Below are 22586 nucleotides of genomic sequence, written 5' to 3'. Positions count from 1 at the left end.
CAGAACTCATTCCATTTCCATGTAAGAGGCCCTGACCGGTTTCTGCAGGTAGGTCAGGATGCTTTTAGAGCACGGGGTGAAACACAAAAGCAGCAACCATGTAGTTTTTGAAACTAACTGCGATTAAAGCATGTAAACAACCACGTTCTGTTCAAGACTTACAGGAGCAAGCAGGCTTGGCTGCTGTCACATGGGAGACCATTACTCAAAGACAAAGACCTTTCATAAACCTCCCCCAAACCCTTGCTGGCAGCCAGATGTCTGCAGTTGTTGGCCCCCCAGCCTGTCCCCCTTACCTAAACCTAGAAGACCAAAAAAAAAAAAGAAAAAAAAAAAGCCTGCATTTGTCTCCTATGTGTAGAGATCCCATTCTACCTTACCTTAGAGTGAATTGTTTACACAGCTATCTCCCAATAGACTGTTTCTTGAAAGTAAGTACATACATCTCAATTAATGCCGATTCAATTAAATACATTTTTATTTTGGTTTCTAAGAACTTTCTGTGTTATGCAAACACAAAGGGGTTATGCAAACACAATGAAAGGAAGATCACGACAAAGAATCAGAAAAAGCTTTTTGAAGGAGAACATTTCATACAGTCAGAGACAACTTAGACTAAAAGGGACTTGGATGATAACACTGATGTCCTAATTTTGCAGATGAGAGGGAGGAACGCACTGATAGCTAGGAGGGAGTGGGTCTGGATCTCAGACTTCCAGGTTTGTTTTCCTTTCCAAGTCTGAATCTTTTCAGGCAGAGACATGGCAAGCAAACCCAAGGAGATGAAGGAGGCAAAATGGCACAGATGTTTCAAAGCAAAGGGACTATCCAGGAAATGAAGATTACTTTAGTTACCAGGGAAGAAACGTGTATATGTTATGGGGGAAGGGAAGAGAAAATGCACGTATGTGGCACAGCCCTATGTGGTGCGGTCACGTGAAGGAAGCTGTATGAAGAAGTTGGTGGGACCCTGAAGAATCAAAGGGCTATGGGTAAGCAGGAAGGAAGGGGAGGAAGACACAGGGTACATACAGAAGGATGAAAAGCTTATGGTGGTCAAGAAAGTTGTAAATGGTGGTAGATACTATAATGGGACACACAGATAGGCACATAAGAAAAGGCCAGAACACACAAAGTCTCAAAAGGTTAAGCTGTGAAATTTATAATTTTGAATAATACTGAGACATTCAAGATTCTTGAGCTTGAGTGATAGGATAACAAAGAAACAGTATAAATTGATAGTTACCAAATTTAAGATGACAAAGGTATTTTAAATTTCTACTTTATTCCCAACATAGATCACTGTCATAAAGCTTTCTGATGATCTAAAGCTGGTTAAAAATGAAAACCTTGTATAGGCACATTACTTTAGGACATTAAGCTAAGTGAATTATATTGATCATAATCTGCTAAGGAAATTTTTTTCTTTAAATAGTCAAACTAATAAGAGATTTCACAGTAACCACATATTAATAGAACTGGAGGATTCTTGCTTTTGCTAAGCCTTGGGAAATGGTTTATAATCATTTGATAAGTTGATGAAGTATTAGCAAGCAAGATGGTAAAATAATTAAAATATACAATCATTGCATAAAGTTCCAGAAACACTTTATTTAAAAATGGAGTTGTAAATGCATAACAAAATAACATAATAAATGTAACAAAAATAAATAAGGAGGATAATGTATTCATACAAAATAAAAATAACATAGTAAAAGGCCAAATGTTTATAATTGAACCAAACTGTGTAAACACTTAAACAAGAATGTAAGCAGAGTAGATTCTAATATTTTCCTAAACTCCTTACCTTCTACTTCCATGTGGATATAATCAGTACCCAAATATTAAATAAAAGAGGGAGCAATGCTGATTATTTTGTCCAACTTTTTCTTCAAATGGATTGACCCTGTTTTAACGTTTCGTTTATTCCTTCAAAGCATTTGTATCTTTCCATTTATGTTCTTTAAAACCTTTTTTCAGTCTTCCTTTATTAGACAGAATGGGGAATTTAGCTTTACGAGGAGAATAGTTCATTTACCTTTTTTTTTTTTGAATTTAAAGAAAAATAGGGGATCCATTATACTTTTGTTTTTACATCTCTATGAAAAGTTTTTTGCATCTTTATTAATTGATCCAACAATACAGGATTTTAAAAATCCTGTAAAGGCTTGAAGTGTATAGAGTTACTTTGTTTCTTAAAACAAATATAGCACAGGATTATTGTGGAAATATTAAAGACCATCTCATAAAAGTTGCAGTTGAACCTTAATAGACTGATGGGGTCAAGGGGGAAAATCCAGGTCTACTAATAATATTTAACTGAATTAAGATACACCCCAATTACAGTGTTCTGGAAACACAAAGGTAATTACTTTTCTTTTTTTTTTTTTTAAAGTTATCCAAATGTCAACTTACTGGAAAGAGAAAAAACAAGTTTAAAGAAGAAATTTTTCATAGGCTTCTTGTTTAGTAGCACAGGCCAAAGGCCTCTGTCGTTGTCGTCTTGCAGGGTCCTTATAAATGTGTAAGACAGACAGGATTTACTACTGAGTCCTACAGGGAAACACACAGAAGCAATTCATTGCTTGGGAGTGAAACTATCAACTAATCTTATGACTACTGGTTCTCCAAGTCCCCTAATGAAGAAAATTTTAACCTCATGATCATTTCAAGGGAATTTTTTTTTCAACTGTCACATATAAACTTGGTAACACAGGACCAATATACATGTTCTGAGTTTTAAAAATATACTCCACCTAAACTATCTGTCTAGTTTAATCTTTCTAGTTATCGTTTAACCTAAAGTGAGAGACCAAATCTTATTTCCATTAAAAAAATGAAAAAAAGTGCCAGATTGATCTTTTTGAAAGTGGAGTAAAACACTGTGGGGTTAAAACAAATACAGTATTATCAATCTCCTATGTACAAAAAAGACAGTTAGTCCTTATTGATATATAGATATGTCCACCTACCACTCCCAGCAAATCTTAGTGCAAACATAATAGTTAATTTCCGTAAACCCCAAGACAATTTACGTATCAACAAAGTTATATAAATCACATCTATGTTGGAAAATTTTAGGACACAGAGTGACTGTTGTGGAAGGTCTGCTTCACTGTGGAGAGTACTTCTGTCATTGTGTCCAATGGTAATGAGTACTAATATAAATCCTATCATTAAGAAGCAAATAGAATGGTTTAACAAATCTGTACAGATGAAGAAGTCCATTTCAGGGAGCAGCTTGGCACAGGAGACACAGGGGTTCAGAAATGTTGGCTATTTAGTTTGCTTGTAGGTCACAGCATGGCTTAAAAAAAAGAAAAAAGATCTATGAAGGGAAAGGGTGTAATCATAAAATTCAATTTGAAAATCATAAAACCACAAAAGGTGACACTGCCACAATCTGCTTTTTCCTATTTGTGCATCAAGTGGTTATCTAAATGGTTTGAAAGGATTGATATACTACATTGTAAGTCAAAAATAAATAAATAAAATTAAGAAGACAGGGATTCCAAGATTGTAGCTGACCAAGCTGTCTTGTTTTGTGAACGTCAACACTATGCTGCTTCCAATATTCCTAGTCATTCCACAGGTAATGATTTTTCAACACTCAAGAGAAAGTCATTCATGTACTGTAACATCTTCCTCTTCCCCATCGGGGTTGAATCTATTGAAATGTATACTGAAATCAGCCTCAGATTCAGCATTCTCAAATTCAGCTGAGACTGAAATAGCAGCAGGATGAAGAGCCCTAGCTTCTGGTTGGCCAAGTGTTGGTGTCTGACCCGGGCTGCTATGGTTATTCACAGGGCTGGACTTCTGTTTTGGTGGAGATGGCAACATAGCACTGGGAAATCCCATGTTGTTCAGAGCCTCCAAAGTTCCATCAGGATCAATCATAGCGTTGATTGCTAAAGGGAGGGAAAAGGGAATAATTCTAGATGCAGTTACATTCATGTATAAACACTGTTTATGATTTGGATAATACTTAAACTATCAGCGCGTATGTGATCTTAAATGTGGCTAATCTTCCGATACTATATTTAAAACTCCATTCTTAGTTATTCTGTAGTTATACTGTAAATTACCCAGCCCTGAATTCTTTCTCTGGGTCCTTTGATGGGTCACTGATGGGCATTTCAGAGACTTGTAAGTCTGGTATTTGAAGATGTAGCATTCAAGAAAAGTCTTGTTGAAATTTGTCTTCATTATTGTGAGAGGATAGAGAAAATACTGAATATGATTTTTAATAAATATCTAAACCCTATTTATCACTCAGATAACTGAGGAATTAGCTGCTAAGTCAGGGTTCAGAGTAACCTCAAGGCTGGAGAGGCCAGAAGAACATCAGCATACTTTGAATGCTACCACAGAATATGTCATTTAGCCTGGCCAGAGTGCTAGGGTATCAGCTGTATATACCACTGAGATACAGGGGTTCCCTCAGAGCCTACAGACTAATATCGCAGGGCAGCCTGCAAAGCCAAACAGACTTGCTGCCTGTATGGGAGGGGTCAGTTAAAGATCAGCTTTCAATCCAAAAGATCTTTGGGTTGACATGGAAAGTTCACAGGCTGTGATTTTCAGTTTGGCACTGGGCAGAGTAGGGAGCTGGGAGAAGGAAGTAACACAGATGTAAGAATCATGTCGAAGGTACTTTTAAAAGTATCCCCCCAGTCTACCAGCTAAGAAGCACTGTGTTAGCAAGCTGCTTTTACTCATGGGGTGTATCATAACCCTTAGGTATGCTGGGGCTGAATAAAGGTTAAAAATCATTTTGATAGGATCCACATATGTACCTATGATTATTCAATAGATAAAGACTCAGTAGAATCAGCAGTGGACTATGGAACCTGCTTGTTGTACCACTGGGGACTTCTAGGTCAAGACATATGCAGGCGTTAACGCACAATCCAGCTCTGACACAAACCAAATGATGTCCCTTTCAAAGTTGAGAGGGCAGTCTCTTTCATGTTCTCCTCTCCTTTCTCTTCTGCTCTCTATGGCCAATGTGTACTCATTTCTTGTTAACTAAGCAACTATTATTTCTATTAGAATGTAAGTTCGTTTCAGGTTACACCACCAACATAATTTAAGAATTGTCATATCACACAAATAATGCTAATTAACACAACTTTATTATATATTTTTCACGTATTATTTATATGTAATACATAAAAAGTGTCAATTAGTTTATGACATCTAGCCTACTGTCAAACCTATGAACTAAAGTATGCCCCACATATATCTTTATTATATTTTAAAATTTACACTGGGTTTAAAAAATTCCTTTTTATGAGTAATGTGAATGTATAGAACTTTATATTTTATGTATGTCATTACATTTAATCAAATATGCTAACAATAAGAATATTTTAAGAAATACCACTTAGAAGGCACTTATTCTAAATTATTAGCTCTTTATACTTAATTCAGTAGTCAATTTACCTTGCAGCTGTTTTTCTACTCTTTTCAGTTCCTGTAAGATAGAAGAAATCTCCTGCAGGGAAAGCAATAACAAAAATTAGCCTCTACTTTAGCTAAATGGTATCCCTTTACAAGCAATGAATTTCCCTCTCATTTTATTTGGAACACTTAATATTATCTACATGGTACTTACTACGTTAATAGCAACATGATATGAAATAATTATATCTAGTAAACAAGATTCAAACTAAAATATTTAAATTACAATGAAATAGAATGATTTTTTCAATGAGATGATTGTAGCAGATGAAAAGTTTAAAGTCATTTACTACTATTTAAGCAAAATTTTTTTTTTTTTTTTTTTTTTTTTTTGAGACTGATTCTCGCTCTGTCGCCCAGACTGGAGTGTAATGGTGCAATCTTGGCTCACTGTAACCTCCTCCTCCTAGGTTCAAGTAATTCTCTTGCCTCAGTCCCCCAAGGAGCTGGGATGATAGGTGCCCACCACAATGCCTGGCTAATTTTTGTACTTTTAGTAGAGACAGGGTTTCGCCATATTGGCCAGGCTGGTCTTGAACTCCTGACCTCAAGTGATCCACCCTCCTTGGCCTGACAAAGTGTTGGGATTATAGGCGTGAGCTACTCTGCCCGGCCGCAAAGATTTTTAAAAATTCTTATTAATCAACCTTGCAATGACTATGTAAAAATGCCTTCAAATTATCTTTGTAAAAACATATAAACTGCAACCTCAATATTATAATTATATTCTGAGCAATGAAAATCTGTACAAATTATTTAAAAAAGATAAGTATTACATTAAGTAAACGGAAATAACTTATGTCAACTTAATATTTTCATGTTAAATTTGGTTCTCTTTTTTTTTTTTGAGACGGAGTCTTGCTCTGTCGCCCAGGCTGGAGTGCAGTGGCCGGATCTCAGCTCACTGCAAGCTCCGCCTCCCGGGTTGACGCCATTCTCCTGCCTCAGCCTCCCGAGTAGCTGGGACTACAGGCGCCCGCCTCCTCGCCTGGCTAGTTTTTTGTATTTTTAGTAGAGACGGGGTTTCACCGTGTTAGCCAGGATGGTCTCCATCTCCTGACCTTGTGATCCGCCCGCCTCGGCCTCCCAAAGTGCTGGGATGACAGGCTTGAGCCACCGCACCCAGCCTAAATTTGGTTCTCTTTAAAAATTTCATGTTTCTAATGTTTCTTACAAGAACAATATATACTAGTAAGAAACACAAAAGGCTCCTCCTTCATACCCTCTGCAACTCTGAAACAATCAACATTTTAAACCTGTGAGTCAGTAGAAGCAAGAACATTTCCCAAAAGTTTGCATTTATATATTCTTTTGAAAAAGCAAATCAACGAATAGCTCAAAAATAAGGGTATTTTCCTTAAAATAAAACTCTACTAAAATGTTTAAATCTTCAAGAAAAATTACTATACCATGCTTGAGGTTTTCACAATAGGGACTTCACTTTCGGCTCTTAATTTGCTTTCTATGTCATCCCAGTTCCGATCTTTGTCTTTAAATAATATTCTATAAATCAAAAAACAGAAGCATATAACTTTTTATATTTTAAAAACTTATTTTTTTTTGTTAACGATACCAAAACAACGTATCTTTTCAAAGGTACATGAAGAAAAAAAGCTCAACCATTGCATAAATTGAGAATTAAAATACTAAGCCAACAATACCAATTAATTCATGTGTATGAGCTCCAATTGAATGCTTCTTAATACATGAATACATTTTTTACTGTTTATCTTATTCTTTATTGAAAACAAAATATAAAACAAATGTAAAGATGTTATGACCTCAAAACTTTAACATTTATAATTTACAATACAGGACTGCCCTCTTATCTACGGTTTCTCTTTCCAAGGTTTTAGTTAGTGGCAGTCAAGAGTGGTCCGAAACTATTACAGTATTTCGGGAGAGGCAGAGAGAGAGAGAGAAAAAGACCACATTCACATAACTTTTTTTTTACAGTATACTGTTATAAATCTTCTATTTTATTATTAGTTACCATTGTTAATCTCTTAATGTGCCTAATTTATAAAGTAAACTTTATCACAGGCATGTATGTGTAGGAAAAAACACAGTATATTAGGTTTTAGAACTGTGGTGTCAGGCATCCATTAGGTGTCTTGGAACAACATGTATCACCTGATTATAAGGAGAAACGACTGTGTAACTGTCACTTATAAAGAAAATGCAATTTTGTTCAGACAGAATATATGGAGTATAGGAATAAGTGAGATGAAAATAGATTGAATTAGGTATAAACAATTGTGTCTGTAAAGACTTCTTTATATAGGAATAAGCACCTTATTGATCAAGAAAAGTGTGTATATTATTTTAAAGACTGAAAATTGGGAGTACTTACTGTGCTTTTCTTTAAAACTTGTTAATTCGTGTTAGTATATTTGTAAATAATAACCTATTAGGAATTAGGATGCTATCCTTTTAATAAAAACAATTGCCAATAAAGATAATTATTCTATCATTATCCTAACATCAAATAACTTATAAAATAAAGGACCACAACATTTTGATGTGTCTTCCAAATGTGGGACACTTTTCTCTCTAACACTTTAGAATCTATCAGACATGATTCAGCAGTTTTAGAAAGATGTAAAATACTAGCTACTTTTTTGGTTTCTTTTAAAATTTCTTCAGTACATCTGGAAATCTAGTGTAAACACTATAAACCTCACGTAAATTTATTACTACTGGAAGCTGAACAGCATTTAAGAGGTAAACTAAGTGAATATTTGTGCTGGTATTTCCTCAAAGATCAACGTATCAGACTTACCTTATGTAAAATCACGAAATTCATTAACATCACATCGAGTCTGGAACATTTGCCTAAGGTGACAATGGGTCTAGAATCTGGTATAAGAATATTCTTATCGCCTACTTATTAAATTTTCTAAACTCAAAAAAAAAAAAAAACACCCTTGCCAGCCATCTTTTCTAAACGATTATGTTCTTATAAAAGAGTCCTTGCAGCATTAGGACTGATGGAAAATAAGGAAATAATGACTATTTCATGGACCAACTTAGAACTGTAATGGACTTACACAATAAAGTAAGTCTCTGTTTAGCCACACAGTGCTAAAAATTCAGTGAATTTTTCCAGAGGATGGCTACTGAGTATAGTGTTTGTGGATCTAAAACCGTTAAACCATAGACATTTCACCTTTGGTGAAAATGGGTTAGAATAGTTACCTATGGTCCCTGAAAAAAAAAATGTGCCACTGAAGAAATAAAAGGTTTACTTTAAAATACAGTTTGTTGGCCAGGCACAGTGGCTCATGCCTGTAATCCTAGCACTTTAGGAAGGCAAAGTGGGTGGATCACTTGCTGCCAGGAGTTCGAGACCAGCCTGGGCAACATGGCGAGACCTCATCTCTATAAAAAATACAAAAAAATTAGCCAGGTGTGGTGCAGATGCCTGTAGTCCTAGCTTCTAAGAAGGCTGAGGTGGGAGGATCACTTGTGCCCAGGGATGTCGAGGCTGCACTGAGTGAGTGAGCTGTGATCATGCCACTATACTCTAGCCCATCTCAAAAAAAAAACAAAAATAAAAAACAACAACAAATAAACAAAACACAAAAAACAATTTGTAAATACAATGGTACAGATCTAAGAAGTCAAACTTGCCTTTTTTTTTTTTTTTTTTTTTTTTGATACAGAATCTCGCTTTGTCCCCCAGGCTGGAGTGCAGTGGGTGTGATCTCGGCTCACTGCAAGCTCCGCCTCCCGGGCTCACACCATTCTCCTGCCTCAGCCTCCTGAGTAGCTGGGACTACAGGCGCCGCCACCATGCCCGGCTAATTTTTTGTATTTTTAGTAGAGACGGGGTTTCACTGTGGTCTCGATCTCCTGACCTTGTGATCCGCCCGCCTCGGCCTCCCAGAATGCTGGGATTACAGGCGTGAGCCACCGTGCCCGGCCCAAACTTGCCATTTTGACATTACGAAATAAACTTTAATGTAATACTTAAATACTAGAGAATCAGAAAATTAGACCAAGAAATTAGTTTAGACCAGGCTATAATGATCAGAACTTGTTTTTGTTCAAAGGTCCTTATCAATTTTAAACTGAAAAATCACGGCTTTCAAAGTCATATTCAGATTACATTATAGATTTAAAATAAGCTACACTTCAGCATGAAAATACATAAAATTCCAAAGCTCGTTTCATTCAGCAGTTTAAGAATTAAGTTAGAATACTTTTGGATAAAGCCATTGGCTTTAGGGAAAGAACCAAGCAGAAGCCTCAGGCTCCTATCCTACGAGCCAGAACCCATTCTCTAGTACTAGCCATGAGAACACGCAAACGCGGGCTGTGAACGGACGGCCTCCCAATGCAAGGCCGCGTGACACAGCCTAAGGAGGTCGTTTTCACGTGGAATGCGATGAGAATGCTGTACACACAACAGGAGTTCCTGTATGAATATTTAAAAATGGATTCAAGGTCGTTTTCACGTGGAATGCGATGAGAATGCTGTACACGCAACAGGAGTTCCTGTATGAATATTTAAAAATGGATTCAACAGACAGTGTTCATCACAAGGTAAATACGCATGCCTCTAGGATGAACCCCAGCAGACATCTGAGGTTATAACTCCTGACACAAAGCTTAAAGACCAGTTGATGCTCAAACTACGCTGGCCCTTTTCACGCAGAAGGCCCAGGTCTCTACCCCTTAGGTTTGGTTATCACAACTCAGGTCTACCTTTGAACAATATCTTCTTCCCAAAGCCTTCCCTAATCATCCTAGGTGAAGGTGATCCTTCCTTTGCCTTTCTATCTCTAACTGAGCACTGATCTATTTTATGCTATCTTGTACAATAGTTGATTTTATATGTGCCTCACCTTCCAACTATACTGGAAATGCTTTAATAATAGAAATGGTTTTATCTTCATTACCTTCCATAAAGCCTGCCATAGTGTCCAAACTCAACGCTCAAACTGAAGGCAATTCAAATACATTAAGCATTCGGTATTTATGTATAACTTTATTGAGGCACTTTTATGCATCTTTTTTTAAACTTTATAAATTCTGTCACTTTCTGAGACAATAGAGTTTATCAATCCATCAGCAATGTGTTCTTTGTTTTCAATTTTAATTCAATGTCAAAGCTATAAAAAATATTTTTCTTTGGGGGAAGACTACAGAATGTAGGAAAGCTGCTCTGTGGTAAGGAAGAGAATGGTACAGGGCAGGTAATCTGTGAACATCTGCTGAATAAATGAATGAGTGGTTAAGAATCCAGTTATCAGGGACGAAGACCTGTATTTCAGTAGGTAGGATGAAAAAACCATGGTGCATTTGTTTATAGGTAAGGAGACTCCAGGGTTTTCCAGTTGCAAGCCACATGACCACACAAGACTCTCATGATATTTTTATGGGTAACACTGGTGTATCAAGAGGACCCATATTGGATATATTAGCTTCCTATGGTTTTTAATGATAAAATCCAAACTACTTAACAAATTCTGCCAAAACAGATTCATCCTCATCTCTCTAGTGTCATCTCTCACCATACTCTGGCCCTTTCACTTCACGTAGTTTTTGACTAACTCCTCTCCTCATCATTCAGGACTTACACTGCATGGCAATTTCTCTGAGAGTCCTCCTCTGGATTTCCAAAGTGCCCTTGCTATGGGCTTCCATATAACCATCATGTATTTCCTTAATACACTGAACTGTAATTACCTGTTTACCTGCCTTCTGCACTAACATGTGAGGACATCAAAAACAGTGCTAGACAAATAACATACAGTCAAAAATCATTCAATGAATGAATGAGTCTGGAGACTTTATTCCCACATAATATGATCTTAACCAATGTTTATTTCATTTATTTATTTCTTTGGTTAATAATCCTTCCATAATGCCCCAGCTCTAGAAAATAATTTTAGTGGAACTAAAATAAAAATGATAACAATTATATATTACATTTAACTACAATGAATGCTTGAGCCAAATCTGAGGCATGAACCATGGTATTAATAAGCAGCTGTGTGATTGAGGCCTACAGATTTGTTTATTCATGTGTAATAACTAATAAGTTAAGCTTAAATTTTTTTTTTCCCTACAAATTTCAGTGAGGCTTTACCCCAGGGAATGGTGGACTTCATTTGTCTCTGGTCATAGGGTATATTAGCAAATCATAGGTGAATGAGTTGCACGGTGAAGGAGATTTCTCTTACTTGTGAAAGAAGTAAACCTGGGAATGATGGAGTCACAAGGGGAAAACATGTACTATATCTTACATAAGACAATAATAGGGTGCTAATTACTTAATCACTGAGTGTGAGTAAAAGAAAAACAATGGACTCATTTATAAGCCCTATCAGGATTTATAAAATGTGGTATTTATAAACAGCATGCAACTACTTTAATTTCTCTAAAATCAATTATAACCCTTAAAATTTCTTAGTTAATAAGGTTCCAGTTTATACCTGAAATTAATATTGTTATTATACTTTTAATCTCATCAATATAAGCAGTGATTTTAGTATTAAGAAAAAGTTGATGCAGGTAATTGGGCTTCAAGTGGAAACAGAAAATGTGAATAGTAAAATACAGGGAATATTCAAGTGAAATAACGAAATTAAGTCAAATCATGTGTCGACAGCAGAAATAGCTAACTTAATACAAGCTGATTGGTTTACATGGTATAGAATGTACATTCCATCAGAACAGGGGTCTTTGTTTTGTCAATGTCTAATTATAAAGTGACTAGAATGTATTTAATACTTATTTGTTAATAAGTAAATATTAAAATATTCTGTAGAAAATTAAGTCTGTTTAAAATTCATAAGAATATATAGGATTTGATAAAGGTAAATTCTCTTCAAAAAAACAATGGATAGGTACGTAATGGCAGTCATTAAAAACACTTTCGACATTATTTATATGTACAAGGTACTCCTTACGAAAAGCTAAACATTAAATGTTCTGTTGCTTTTTTTTGAGATTGCGTCTTGCTCTGTTGCCCAGGCTGCGGTGCACCGGCACGATCACAGCTCACTGTAACTCTGAACTCATGAGCTCCAGTGATCCTCCCATTTCAGCCTCTCAAGTAGCTGGGAGTATAGGCATGTGCCACCATGCCCAGCCAATTTTTTTTTTTTTTTCATCTCACTATATTGCCCAGGTTGGTCTCCAAGTCCTAGGTTCAAGTGATCCATCTGCCTTGGTCTCCCTACCTATCCATGCTAGGATTACCAAGCATGAGCCACTGCACCCAGACTCAGCTGTTTTTTCACTAAGGCAGCATGCCTCATATTCCAATCAAATATGGAGGGGTCTGTAATACTTTTCACTCATACTCTTTGGGAAAAGTAAAGATCTAATTAAGAGAAAAGATCAAGGTACAAAAGTAAATAAAATATGATCATATTTGTATAAACCTTTGAGAAATGAACCCAGAGTGGGGAAACACACCACTATTAGATATAATATACATTTTTCTGGAAGATTTATATTTTTTAACCATGTTCATGTACTACTTTTGCTAAAAAGACACACATTTTAAAAGAAGTAGAAAAATGGGACAAGACAGTACAGAGTACATTATTTTTAACATAAGGAATTTTAAATTAATATTCTTTTAGGAGGCAATAAAGTGAAGAGAAGTTCTCGTACACCTTTAAGAATTTTTGTTTTTTTTTTTGAGACAGAGTCTCGCTCTGTTGCCCAGGCTGGAGTGCAGTGGTGTGATTCTGGCTCACTGCAAGCTCTGCCTCCCAGGTTCACGCCATTCTCCTGCCTCAGCCTCCCGAGTAGCTGGGACTACAGGTGCCCGCCACCATGCCCGGCTAATTTTTTTGTCTTTTTAGTACAGACAGGGTTTCACCATGTTAGCCAGGATGGTCTCAATCTCCTGACCTCGTGATCCGCCCCCCTCGGCCTCCCAAAGTGCTGGGATTACAGGTGTGAGCCACCGCGCCCGGCCACCTTTAAGACATTTTTAAGATACAGGCTCAAGATAACTTAAAACACATTGCTTTAAGCTAAATAGACTGTTTTTAAGAATACTTTAAGTTTTAAATGGTGTTTTTGAAATTATTTTTGAAAAAATTTAATGGCTTCTTGGTACTCATCAAACGCTGATAAAATATATTATTTCAATATATAAGCAATATAGAATTATATGTGTGTGGAATATTACAATTCACAAACCATGTTCAAATACTGTTTCATTACATTTTAAATTTTAATTATAGGAATCAGAAATAAGCAATAGCAGCATGGATTTCTGAAGTACTGTTAAATAAAATCTCTAAGTCTATTTATGTTTTGAATTAGTAATAAATTTAAAGTTATAAAGTAGTACTGGATAGATATTTACTTTGGGACAAATTTTTCCAAAGGTAAACACGTTCATTCTGATGATACATTTTTAGCCTTGAGAAAAAGCAACAAAAAGCAAAGTGAGGTGATATTAAAGTTAAAAAAACATAAGCTATATGTATATGTACCTGATCTTTCCAGCTGTCTTATCTATAGATTGTCTTATCTTCTTAGAGAACTGAAAGACAGATGACAGCAGCAGATTATCTCCCATGACCTGCAACAGCCAAAGAAAAAAGTAGATATTAAAATATTACCCCTGTATTGTATAACTACTGGGATCACCAGTCACAAGTCACTACAGTTAGGGGCAGTTAGTATTCATGCTTATTTTTATTATAAACCAATGAAGAATATAATTAATACGTAACTAAAATGAGAAAGTGAAGGAAACACTATTAACAAAGGATTTCTTTTATTAAATAACTTGTCAAGTTTCCGTGTTATTTTGGTCTTATCAGTTTCCAAACACAATCCATTTTATCCTCAGTTTATCTTCAATTACTATCATGATCCTGTCTCTCTTCCTTCCAACTGAAGTATAAAAGAGAAGATACAAGTAACTTAGAGTACTAAATTTATTATTTATTCTTTCACCAAGTAATGTGAAGACAGAAATCAAGAAGAGCACAATCCTTGTTCTCCAGCAGAGTCGAGTGGGAAAGATACATTTTTAAAAATTTACTCAAAATAGTAAGTTTTTATACTGGGTGTTGGTATTACTCCAGCTGAGATGCATGGGCAAAACCAGAGGCCACCAACCTCTGTAAAGAGCCAGAGGGTGAAGGTTTAGTCTTTGAGGGACATAGGGTCTCTGCCACAATTCCTCAAGTCTGCCTTTGCAGTGTGAAAGCAGCCATAGATAATGAGCAAGTCATGCATGTGGACATAGCTGTGTTGGAACAAAACTTTTACAAAACAAGTGACAGGCTGGATTTGGCCTATGGGCTGAAGTTTGCCAAGCCCTAGGCCAAATCATGAAAGGCAAAGCTAATGAAGCACGGTAGAAAAAGGACAAAATTTGAGTCTAGATCTGGTTTTCAAAATCAGCTCCTTGTATTGTCAGTACTGTATCTAGCATCTGAAAGAAAACAGAAGGTAAGGCCCTAGATGGCAAAAAGGTTTAAAGATCACTGGGGGAGATGATGGTAATATACAAGGAATACAATTACATGTTTTATCAGAAAGCCTAAGGTCTACAAAACCAGGAGATGTTCAGATACATTTTGGGATTCGGTGCCGTAGGAATTCTAATGAGGCTGGGCACAGAGGCTCACACCTGTAATCCCAGCACTTTGGGAGGCTGGGGTGGATGGATCACAAGGTCAGGAGATCGAGATCATCCTGGCAAACATGGTGAAACCCCATCTCTACTAAAAATACAAAAATTAGCTGGCCATGGTGGCGGGCACCTGTAGTCCCAGCTACTTGGGAGGCTGAAGCAGAAGGATTGCCTGAACCTGGGAGGCAGAGGTTGCAGTGGGTGGAGATAGCGCCACTGCCCTCCAGCCTGGCGACAAAGCGAGACTCCCTCTCAAAAAAAAAAAACAAATAATTCTAATGAAAGAGAGTTCATTGATGAGTGGCATAAATAAGGAAGTGATCATGGAAAAATGTGAACTAACTTCAGAATGACAAGGATTTGAATTTAGTGGGCAATAAAAGGTTATTCAGGTTGTGAAAAGTAACATTGTCAAGGAAAGGATAAATAAGTAAAATGGTTTTTGTGGGCCTTAAGAAAACAATCAAATACAGATGGAAGACATATACAAATTAGGAAGGCATGAGAAAGGGCAGGAGAGTCTAAGGTGAGATTGCAACACAGAATAGGATATTTCTCTTTTCTTTGCTCATGAAGTTTAGTTTCTTGTCACAAAGCATTAAATAAATTCCTGATATCAGCCTTGAGATAACTATCAATCTAGATGTTTCCATTCTCTTTAAAAACATAAACTTCTTCCACATAGTTTTATTATGTTTGGAGAAATCTGTCTTCCTAGACATCAGGACAGAATGAGTAGAGTAAGATTAGAGAATGGGCCCTTTTCCTGACACCAAGAACAAATCAACTATTAGGCCAGGAGAGATCAAGTATGCTTTAAAACTTTTTAGTATACTTCAATTTTAACTTTCAGGCTAGTTGCATACTTTTCCACCAGGTAGATCTTTTTCTACTCAGTACCATGAGAAACATACATATTCTTACATAATAATCTCAAGATCCTATTCCAAAATCCAGGGATCCACAAATATTAATCTATCATCAATCTCGTCTTGTCAACTGTTTCTTTCTACACTATTCCTGTACCCAGCCCTTAAGCATATACCACCTCTGTGTGTTGTTCCTAAATCACCTCTTTCCATAGTAGTATTTGAAATAACCACTCTTTGATGAAGGAGCTCCTTTATATCCTTGAATTTTTTATTACTCTATAATTGTTCAATTTGGGAATATACCAGGTTATACATTCACTTTTCAGCCGGTGTAAACAGTTTCCAAGTTTTTGATACTGTCAACAATGTTACTATAAATGTAACTTCTACTGTCAATAAGAAAGGGTTTTTCTTGTACATATACTAGCGAGAAAATTGCTAGATCATGTGATGTCTTTATTTTCAACTTTAGGAGATAGTGTCAAACTGTTTTCCAGAGCCACAGCACCAACTTAACCTCCACCAACCACACATAAGAATGCCTATGTATCTACATTTCCTCCAATACTTAACATTTTAAAACTTTTTAACGTGCCAACAATTTAATGATTATAATCTCACTGTAGTCTTGACATGCATTTTTCTGAACACTCGTTAAGTTAAACATGCCTTTATGTTTTCTAGGCCTTAAATATTTTCTCTTTTGTCATTTTTTTTTTTTTTTCAGAGACAGATTCTCACCCTGTCACCCAGGCTGGAGTGCAGTGGTGTAGGTTCAGCTCACTGCAACCTCTGCCCTGGTCCCAGGTTCAAGTGATTTTCCTGCTTCACCCTGCTGAGTAGCTGGGATTACAGGCACGTGCCACCATGCCTGGCTAATTTTCATATTTTTAGTAGAGACAGAGTTTCCCCATGTTGGCCAGGCTGGTTTGAAACTCCTGACCTCAAGTGATCTGCCCGCCTCGGTATTTTCTCTTTGGTGAAATGTTGTTCATGTCTTTTGCAGATTTTTCTATTGTGTTTTTTAATTGATTGGAGGGAGTTCTTTATATATACTGTATACTAATCCTTCATAGGCTTTATGTTTTGCAAAAGTTTGTAACTTGTATTTCTACCTTCTTTATTATTTAATAAAGAAAAAGTCCTTAATTTTAATATACTCAAATGTATCAATTTTCTAAGGCCAAAACTTTTTGTTTCTCTTAAGAAATCACTCCCTAGCACAATATTGAAAGAAATTTGCCTGTATTTTTTAAGTAAAAGTTCTACAGTTTTTTTTTTTTGTTTTTGAGACGGAGTCTCGCTCTGTCGCCCAGGCTGGAGTGCAGTGGCTGGATCTCAGCTCACTGTAAGCTCCGCCTCCCGAGTTCACGCCATTCTCCTGCCTCAGCCTCCCGAGTAGCTGGGACCACAGGCGTCCGCCACCTCGCCCGGCTAGTTTTTTGTATTTTTTAGTAGAGACGGAGTTTCATTGTGTTAGCCAGGATGGTCTCGATCTCCTGACCTTGTGATCCGCCCGTCTCGGCCTCCCAAAGTGCTGGGATTACAGGCTTGGGCCACCGCGCCCGGCCAAGTTTTACAGTTTTTCTTGCATTATTTAATAACTAAATTCGTTTGGAGTTAATTATTTGTATATGATGTGATGTCATGGTGAAATTTCATTGCATTTATTAAGGAGAATCACTTTTTCCCCAGCCCTACTTACTGAATGGTTCCTCCTATTCTCACTTATGGAACATGCTTCTTCTGCCGTATGTTAAAATTTATAGTTTACTTACTTCATCCCTGCTCCAGGTTCTCCGCCTTGTAATTGTTAAGTGATCAGGAGGCTCTGCTGCTTGAGATCTTGGATCACCAGATCGACCGTTGTTTCCTTCTGGTGTTTTAGAATGAACTAATGGAGGAATCTTTCGGAAGTTGAGGCTTTCATCAAAAACACGATCAACCAACTAATGGGACAAAAGCAAACCTTTATGAGAACACAGTAATTTGAAAAAGTACCAATATTGGCATTACAATTTTTATGATTAGACAGAAGTTATTCCACTCTCAAGTAGTAACAGAGGCATGACATCTTCAATAAACCAATTACTCTTTCTTTTTATAAGCACTTCAAAGGTATTTCCTTTATAAAATCGAGGTTTATCTACATAGGTTTTATTTTCAAAATCCAAAGTAAGTAACTATGTTAAATTTAATTCTTCCATGGATAAGATTTTCTCCAAATGGAAAACAGATGGTAAATAGAAAAAAAGCTGAGCCACGTAGATGGACAATGAGTTCATTTTACTCACATTGCCTTACCAGTATAAAATAATGTTTCTTTTTCTTTTAGTTTCCTATCTTGTTTTTCCTTTTTTTCCTCCCCAAATCCAGGTGTCAAATTTCTTCACAAGATACATAAATTACAAATTCCAATTAAGTTTACAAAAGGAAAATATTTTTTTAAACCACAAAATAAATATTTTGGTCTTAGTCAAATAAACTTTTAACAGTGCTACAGAAATTATACATTCTAATAAAAATAATATACTGCCATCTACAGTGCAAATCACAGACATACAATACTAAGTAACTCGGGTTTACTGAAGAGGGAATCAACCTAGTACAATATTCTGAAATAAAACAAAAAAAAAATGAGATTTATTCAATGGAATGTTTAAGTAATTTTACTGAGTTTGAGTGAATGTATAATTATGTTAGGTAAAATTTAGTTAGAAAGCTGAGAAAATAATATCTTCATCATTTTAAATGTACCAGAAGAATTGTGTATGTCTTGCCACCAGGACGATCCTTAAGGTTTTCATCAATAAGGATGATTTCATATACAGTTACATTTGATCAATGTGGTAACAAAACTCTACACAGATTGATGAAGTATCATTTAATAAGTTAAACAACACATTGAAGGAAAACAAACAAAAAAGTGACCATTAAAGAATCAGATTAAAGAATAAATGTGACAAAAAGCAAATGAAGAAAATATTATTAGCACAGTTTACCACAATTAAATTTGTCAGAAAGGCTAGCCATTTTTGCCTACTATTTAGGATTATCTTGTAAAATTGAAGAAACAGAACAATCAATATCAGGGGCTGGCAAACTTTTATGCATAAAGAGACAGATAATAAAAGTTCAGGCTTTGCAGCCATACAATCTTTCTCTCAGCTACTCAGTTCTGCCCCTGTAGCAAAGGAACAGCCATAGATGCCAGTTAAACAAATGAGTGTGGCTGTGTTCTAATAAAACTATTTATGAACACCAACATTGGAATTTCATGTAATTTTCATGTTGCAAATTAGTATTCTTTAGATGTTTTTTCCTGCCATTCAAAAATGTAAAAACCATTCCTAGTTCTTTGGTCTGTATTAAAACTGGCAGCAAGGCCAGTTTGCCAATCTCCAAACACAGAAGTTCATTCATTTAAATGCCAATCCTTTGCTTACATATCTGTCCCAGATGAACACAGCCAACATGGCCAAAGAGTACCACTAATTTTGTATTATATGTTAAAGGCGCTGTCTGGAGCCATGTTATGCAAATGGTGCCTCCTGGAGTTGTACTGTAAGAGGCCCTGATAGTGGATGGGCAGTAGTCTATGTATGCTAACTGGTATTCCAGACTTGATAAAAATGTCCTGAATATGTATTTGTATGTGTGTATATTACATACATATTTCAATTTTTCAAAGTATCTTTAAGTATATGGGTATTTATCAAAGGAATTATTAAAGCAGTGAAACTGTAGGATTTTTCTCTTTCTTTGTTATTGGAGTATCTTCTAGTTAACTAGCAATGAAAATACTTTTAATTAGAGCATTTTCATAGTCAAACATTTATCATTTTTATACAATCATTTATCAAATTTTGGGTTGCTTTTCAAGGGACCATTTATATTCACATTTCAAGTGAAGCTATAGACCAAGAATTAGCAGGTAAAATGCTGCTTCTGAAGAATTTTCCAGCTTCATGTTAATAGTAGACCAAATGTTAGCCTTCACCAGTTTTGTTACAAAAACATAAAATAAACTGTTAAAGCAAAGTTGGAAAATGCAGAGCTTCATGCAAACAGGGAGGGTGGACGTAACTAAAATAAACTAAGCAAAAAGCTAAAAGCAAAAGAAATAAAGAAAAGAAAGAACCTTATGCATTTCTCCATGAAGATCTCCTACCTCTTCTCTAGTGTCTATGGCAGAGCCAGGGGTGGTGGCAGCAGTGCTTACTGTGGTACTAGGGGCAGTGCCTGATGAAGTCACTGAATCTATCTCTCCTGCTACATCGTTGATCTCCCGAGCAATGAGAGCAAGATCTTGGCTGATCCTGGTAATAATTTTAGAAAAGAAGTTTAATCCCTTTTAAATAAACAGCTCTAGAAACAATCATTTGTGAGATAATCAGTCATGTAAGTTGTATATCTAATTAAATATTTGTACCCCAAATTAACTATTAACTATTTTATAGTTAACATAATCAAACTCTTAAACCTTAATTCCAAAATTAAGATTGATGAAACTAAACTCCAAATAACCTACAAGACATCACCTTGATAAATGTACTTTAAATACCCTTGAGTAGATATATGCCCTTAACATACACTGTTAGTGTTAATGACTAGCATTAATATATTACAGAGGTTTTTAAACTTGGGGAATAATGGATAGAATTCAAGGAGTTCATGAACTTAAATGAGAAAAAACCATTACAATATCATTTTCACTAACCTCTAAGTGACGCTTAGCACTTCTTTCAATTATAAATACAGGCAACAAACCACAGTGGTATTAGCAATACTGGTGATTTGTGTCATCAACAGAGATCACATTACAGTGGCTACAGGTATCTTAAAACATCATTTATGGTTATCACTACTTCAAAATTACTGAAGTCATTAAACACACAACAATAACATTTTATTTAATGTTAATAAAGAACCAAAAATTACTCTATTACTTTCAAATATTTTCATAACTGAATTTCAATATAATTGGATTTCTTTGTAATTCTTTTATGTTTACACCTGAGAAGGGTTCTACAAGCTTCACAAGATGGCCAAAGGGGTCTCCAGTACCAAGAAATTAAGAACTCTGCACTCTTTAGTAGAGCACTTTACACTATGCACAGCACTTTCTAGTACATGTTGTGTCACTTGAGGCCCATCCAGTTCTTTTGAGGTAGGATTTATCTGACTTTATCACAGTCTCAGAGAACCTGAATGGCTTGCTCATGAGCACATATTCAGACGTAGCTAAGGCAGGACCGGATCCAAGCTTTAGTGCTCATTTCCATAAAGCCATTTGCATTTTTACCTACATGGACTGAAGAACTAAATAACTGTTACCAGTGATAATCAAAGGGGAAAACAGATTTTTCTTTTAGATTTTTTTTCAAGAGGGAGAAACTTACAAAACCTACCACTGATATTCTTGTTTTTTGAGAAACATTTCGTTTCAGTAAGATATTAACGTTTCCAAGTTGCATCCACTGCCCATAAACTCAATGTGGCTATTTCCACAGAAAAGGTTTTGGAACGACAGAATATTATTAAAAGTATATGTGAAAGTTTCTGCAACTTCAAAATCCAAAGGAAATAAAAAGTAACTTAAAAAAAAAAAAAAAAAAGAGCCTAGGAGGTCTGGCTATATTGCCCAGGCTGGTCTCAAACTCCTGAGTTCAAGCAGTCCTCCGACCTCAGCCTCCCAAATAGCTAAGATTACAGACATGTGCCTGGCTTAAAGCAACTTTTTTTAACTTACGCAAAATGTAGGTTTGAAAGACTTTCAAGCACATTAGTAATTACATAAAAATTTAGATTTAAAAAGAGAACTAGGTTGAAGTTATGGACCAACAGAAGCAATTTATGGTCAATATATAAACTTTGTAAGAAATGACAGTTAATTCCTCATTTATTTATCAACACAAAAAGGCAGGAAAAACACCAACAAATATTTACTGATTCCTTATTATGTGCCAGGCACTGTGCTAAGTCTTAAAGACTACAACAACGAAGAAGCAGAAAGAGTCCTTGTCCTCATGAAGCTTAGAATAAATAGAAGGCACCATTATAATATAATGAGAACATTACAAAGCAGCTTCATATTCCTCAACTCATTTAATTCCCACAACCACTCTGTAAGAGAAATATTACTCATCTTGTTTTACAGATAAGGAAAATGAGACACAGGAGAAGACATGTGACCATTTTTTTGGCCAAGGTCACAAGTAGTTAAGTGCCATAATTGGATCTTTTCACTATGCCACGGTATATCTCACATGATCGCTGCATATATAATTTTAAAAAGCATATTAACTGTTGATGTGATTCTTTTGAAAATGTGTTAAAAGTGTTCCCTTATATAATATAGCAAATCCTTGCAATTCCCCAAAATAAATGAACTAGAATGAGAAACATAGTAACAAAGCTTAATGAGATAAAATACAGATAAGCATCAGTGTATCCAAAAGACTATTTTTCATTAAAGTTTTTTTATGCAGATGATCTGTACAATGAAGTTTCTAATATTTGTGGAAAACAGTATAAAGTAATTAGAAAAAACATGGACAACAGCAATCTCCACATGTGATACAGTAAAATATGTATTAAAATGAGCAATCTTAATGTATACATAT

General features: G+C 35.7%; 1 protein-coding gene across 10 annotated transcripts in view; it reads right to left on the bottom strand.

Moving 5' to 3' along the window:
* Positions 1-1591: 1591 nt before the first annotated feature.
* The window catches only part of CEP170 (centrosomal protein 170), a 136974-nt gene continuing 115979 nt past the window's right edge, over positions 1592-22586 (bottom strand). For 5 of the 10 annotated variants that reach the window (XM_033199693.1, XM_033199690.1, XM_033199683.1 and 2 more), the window contains 6 exons: positions 20102-20279; positions 17739-17909; positions 13935-14023; positions 6876-6969; positions 5449-5500; positions 1592-3911 (listed from right to left, as the gene is read on the bottom strand). In XM_033199693.1, coding sequence (XP_033055584.1) covers positions 3622-3911; positions 5449-5500; positions 6876-6969; positions 13935-14023; positions 17739-17909; positions 20102-20279 — 874 coding nt within the window. In that variant the 3' untranslated portion in view covers positions 1592-3621. The remainder of the gene's footprint in view (positions 3912-5448; positions 5501-6875; positions 6970-13934; positions 14024-17738; positions 17910-20101; positions 20280-22586) is intronic. The other 5 variants (XM_033199691.1, XM_033199685.1, XM_033199688.1 and 2 more) reach the window with 2 other exon arrangements.

Source organism: Trachypithecus francoisi, unplaced genomic scaffold, assembly GCF_009764315.1.
Source record: "Trachypithecus francoisi isolate TF-2019V2 unplaced genomic scaffold, Tfra_2.0 Lachesis_group5, whole genome shotgun sequence".
In the NCBI taxonomy this organism is placed as follows: Eukaryota; Metazoa; Chordata; class Mammalia; order Primates; family Cercopithecidae; genus Trachypithecus; species Trachypithecus francoisi.
This window is presented reverse-complemented; position numbering and strand designations above follow the sequence as displayed.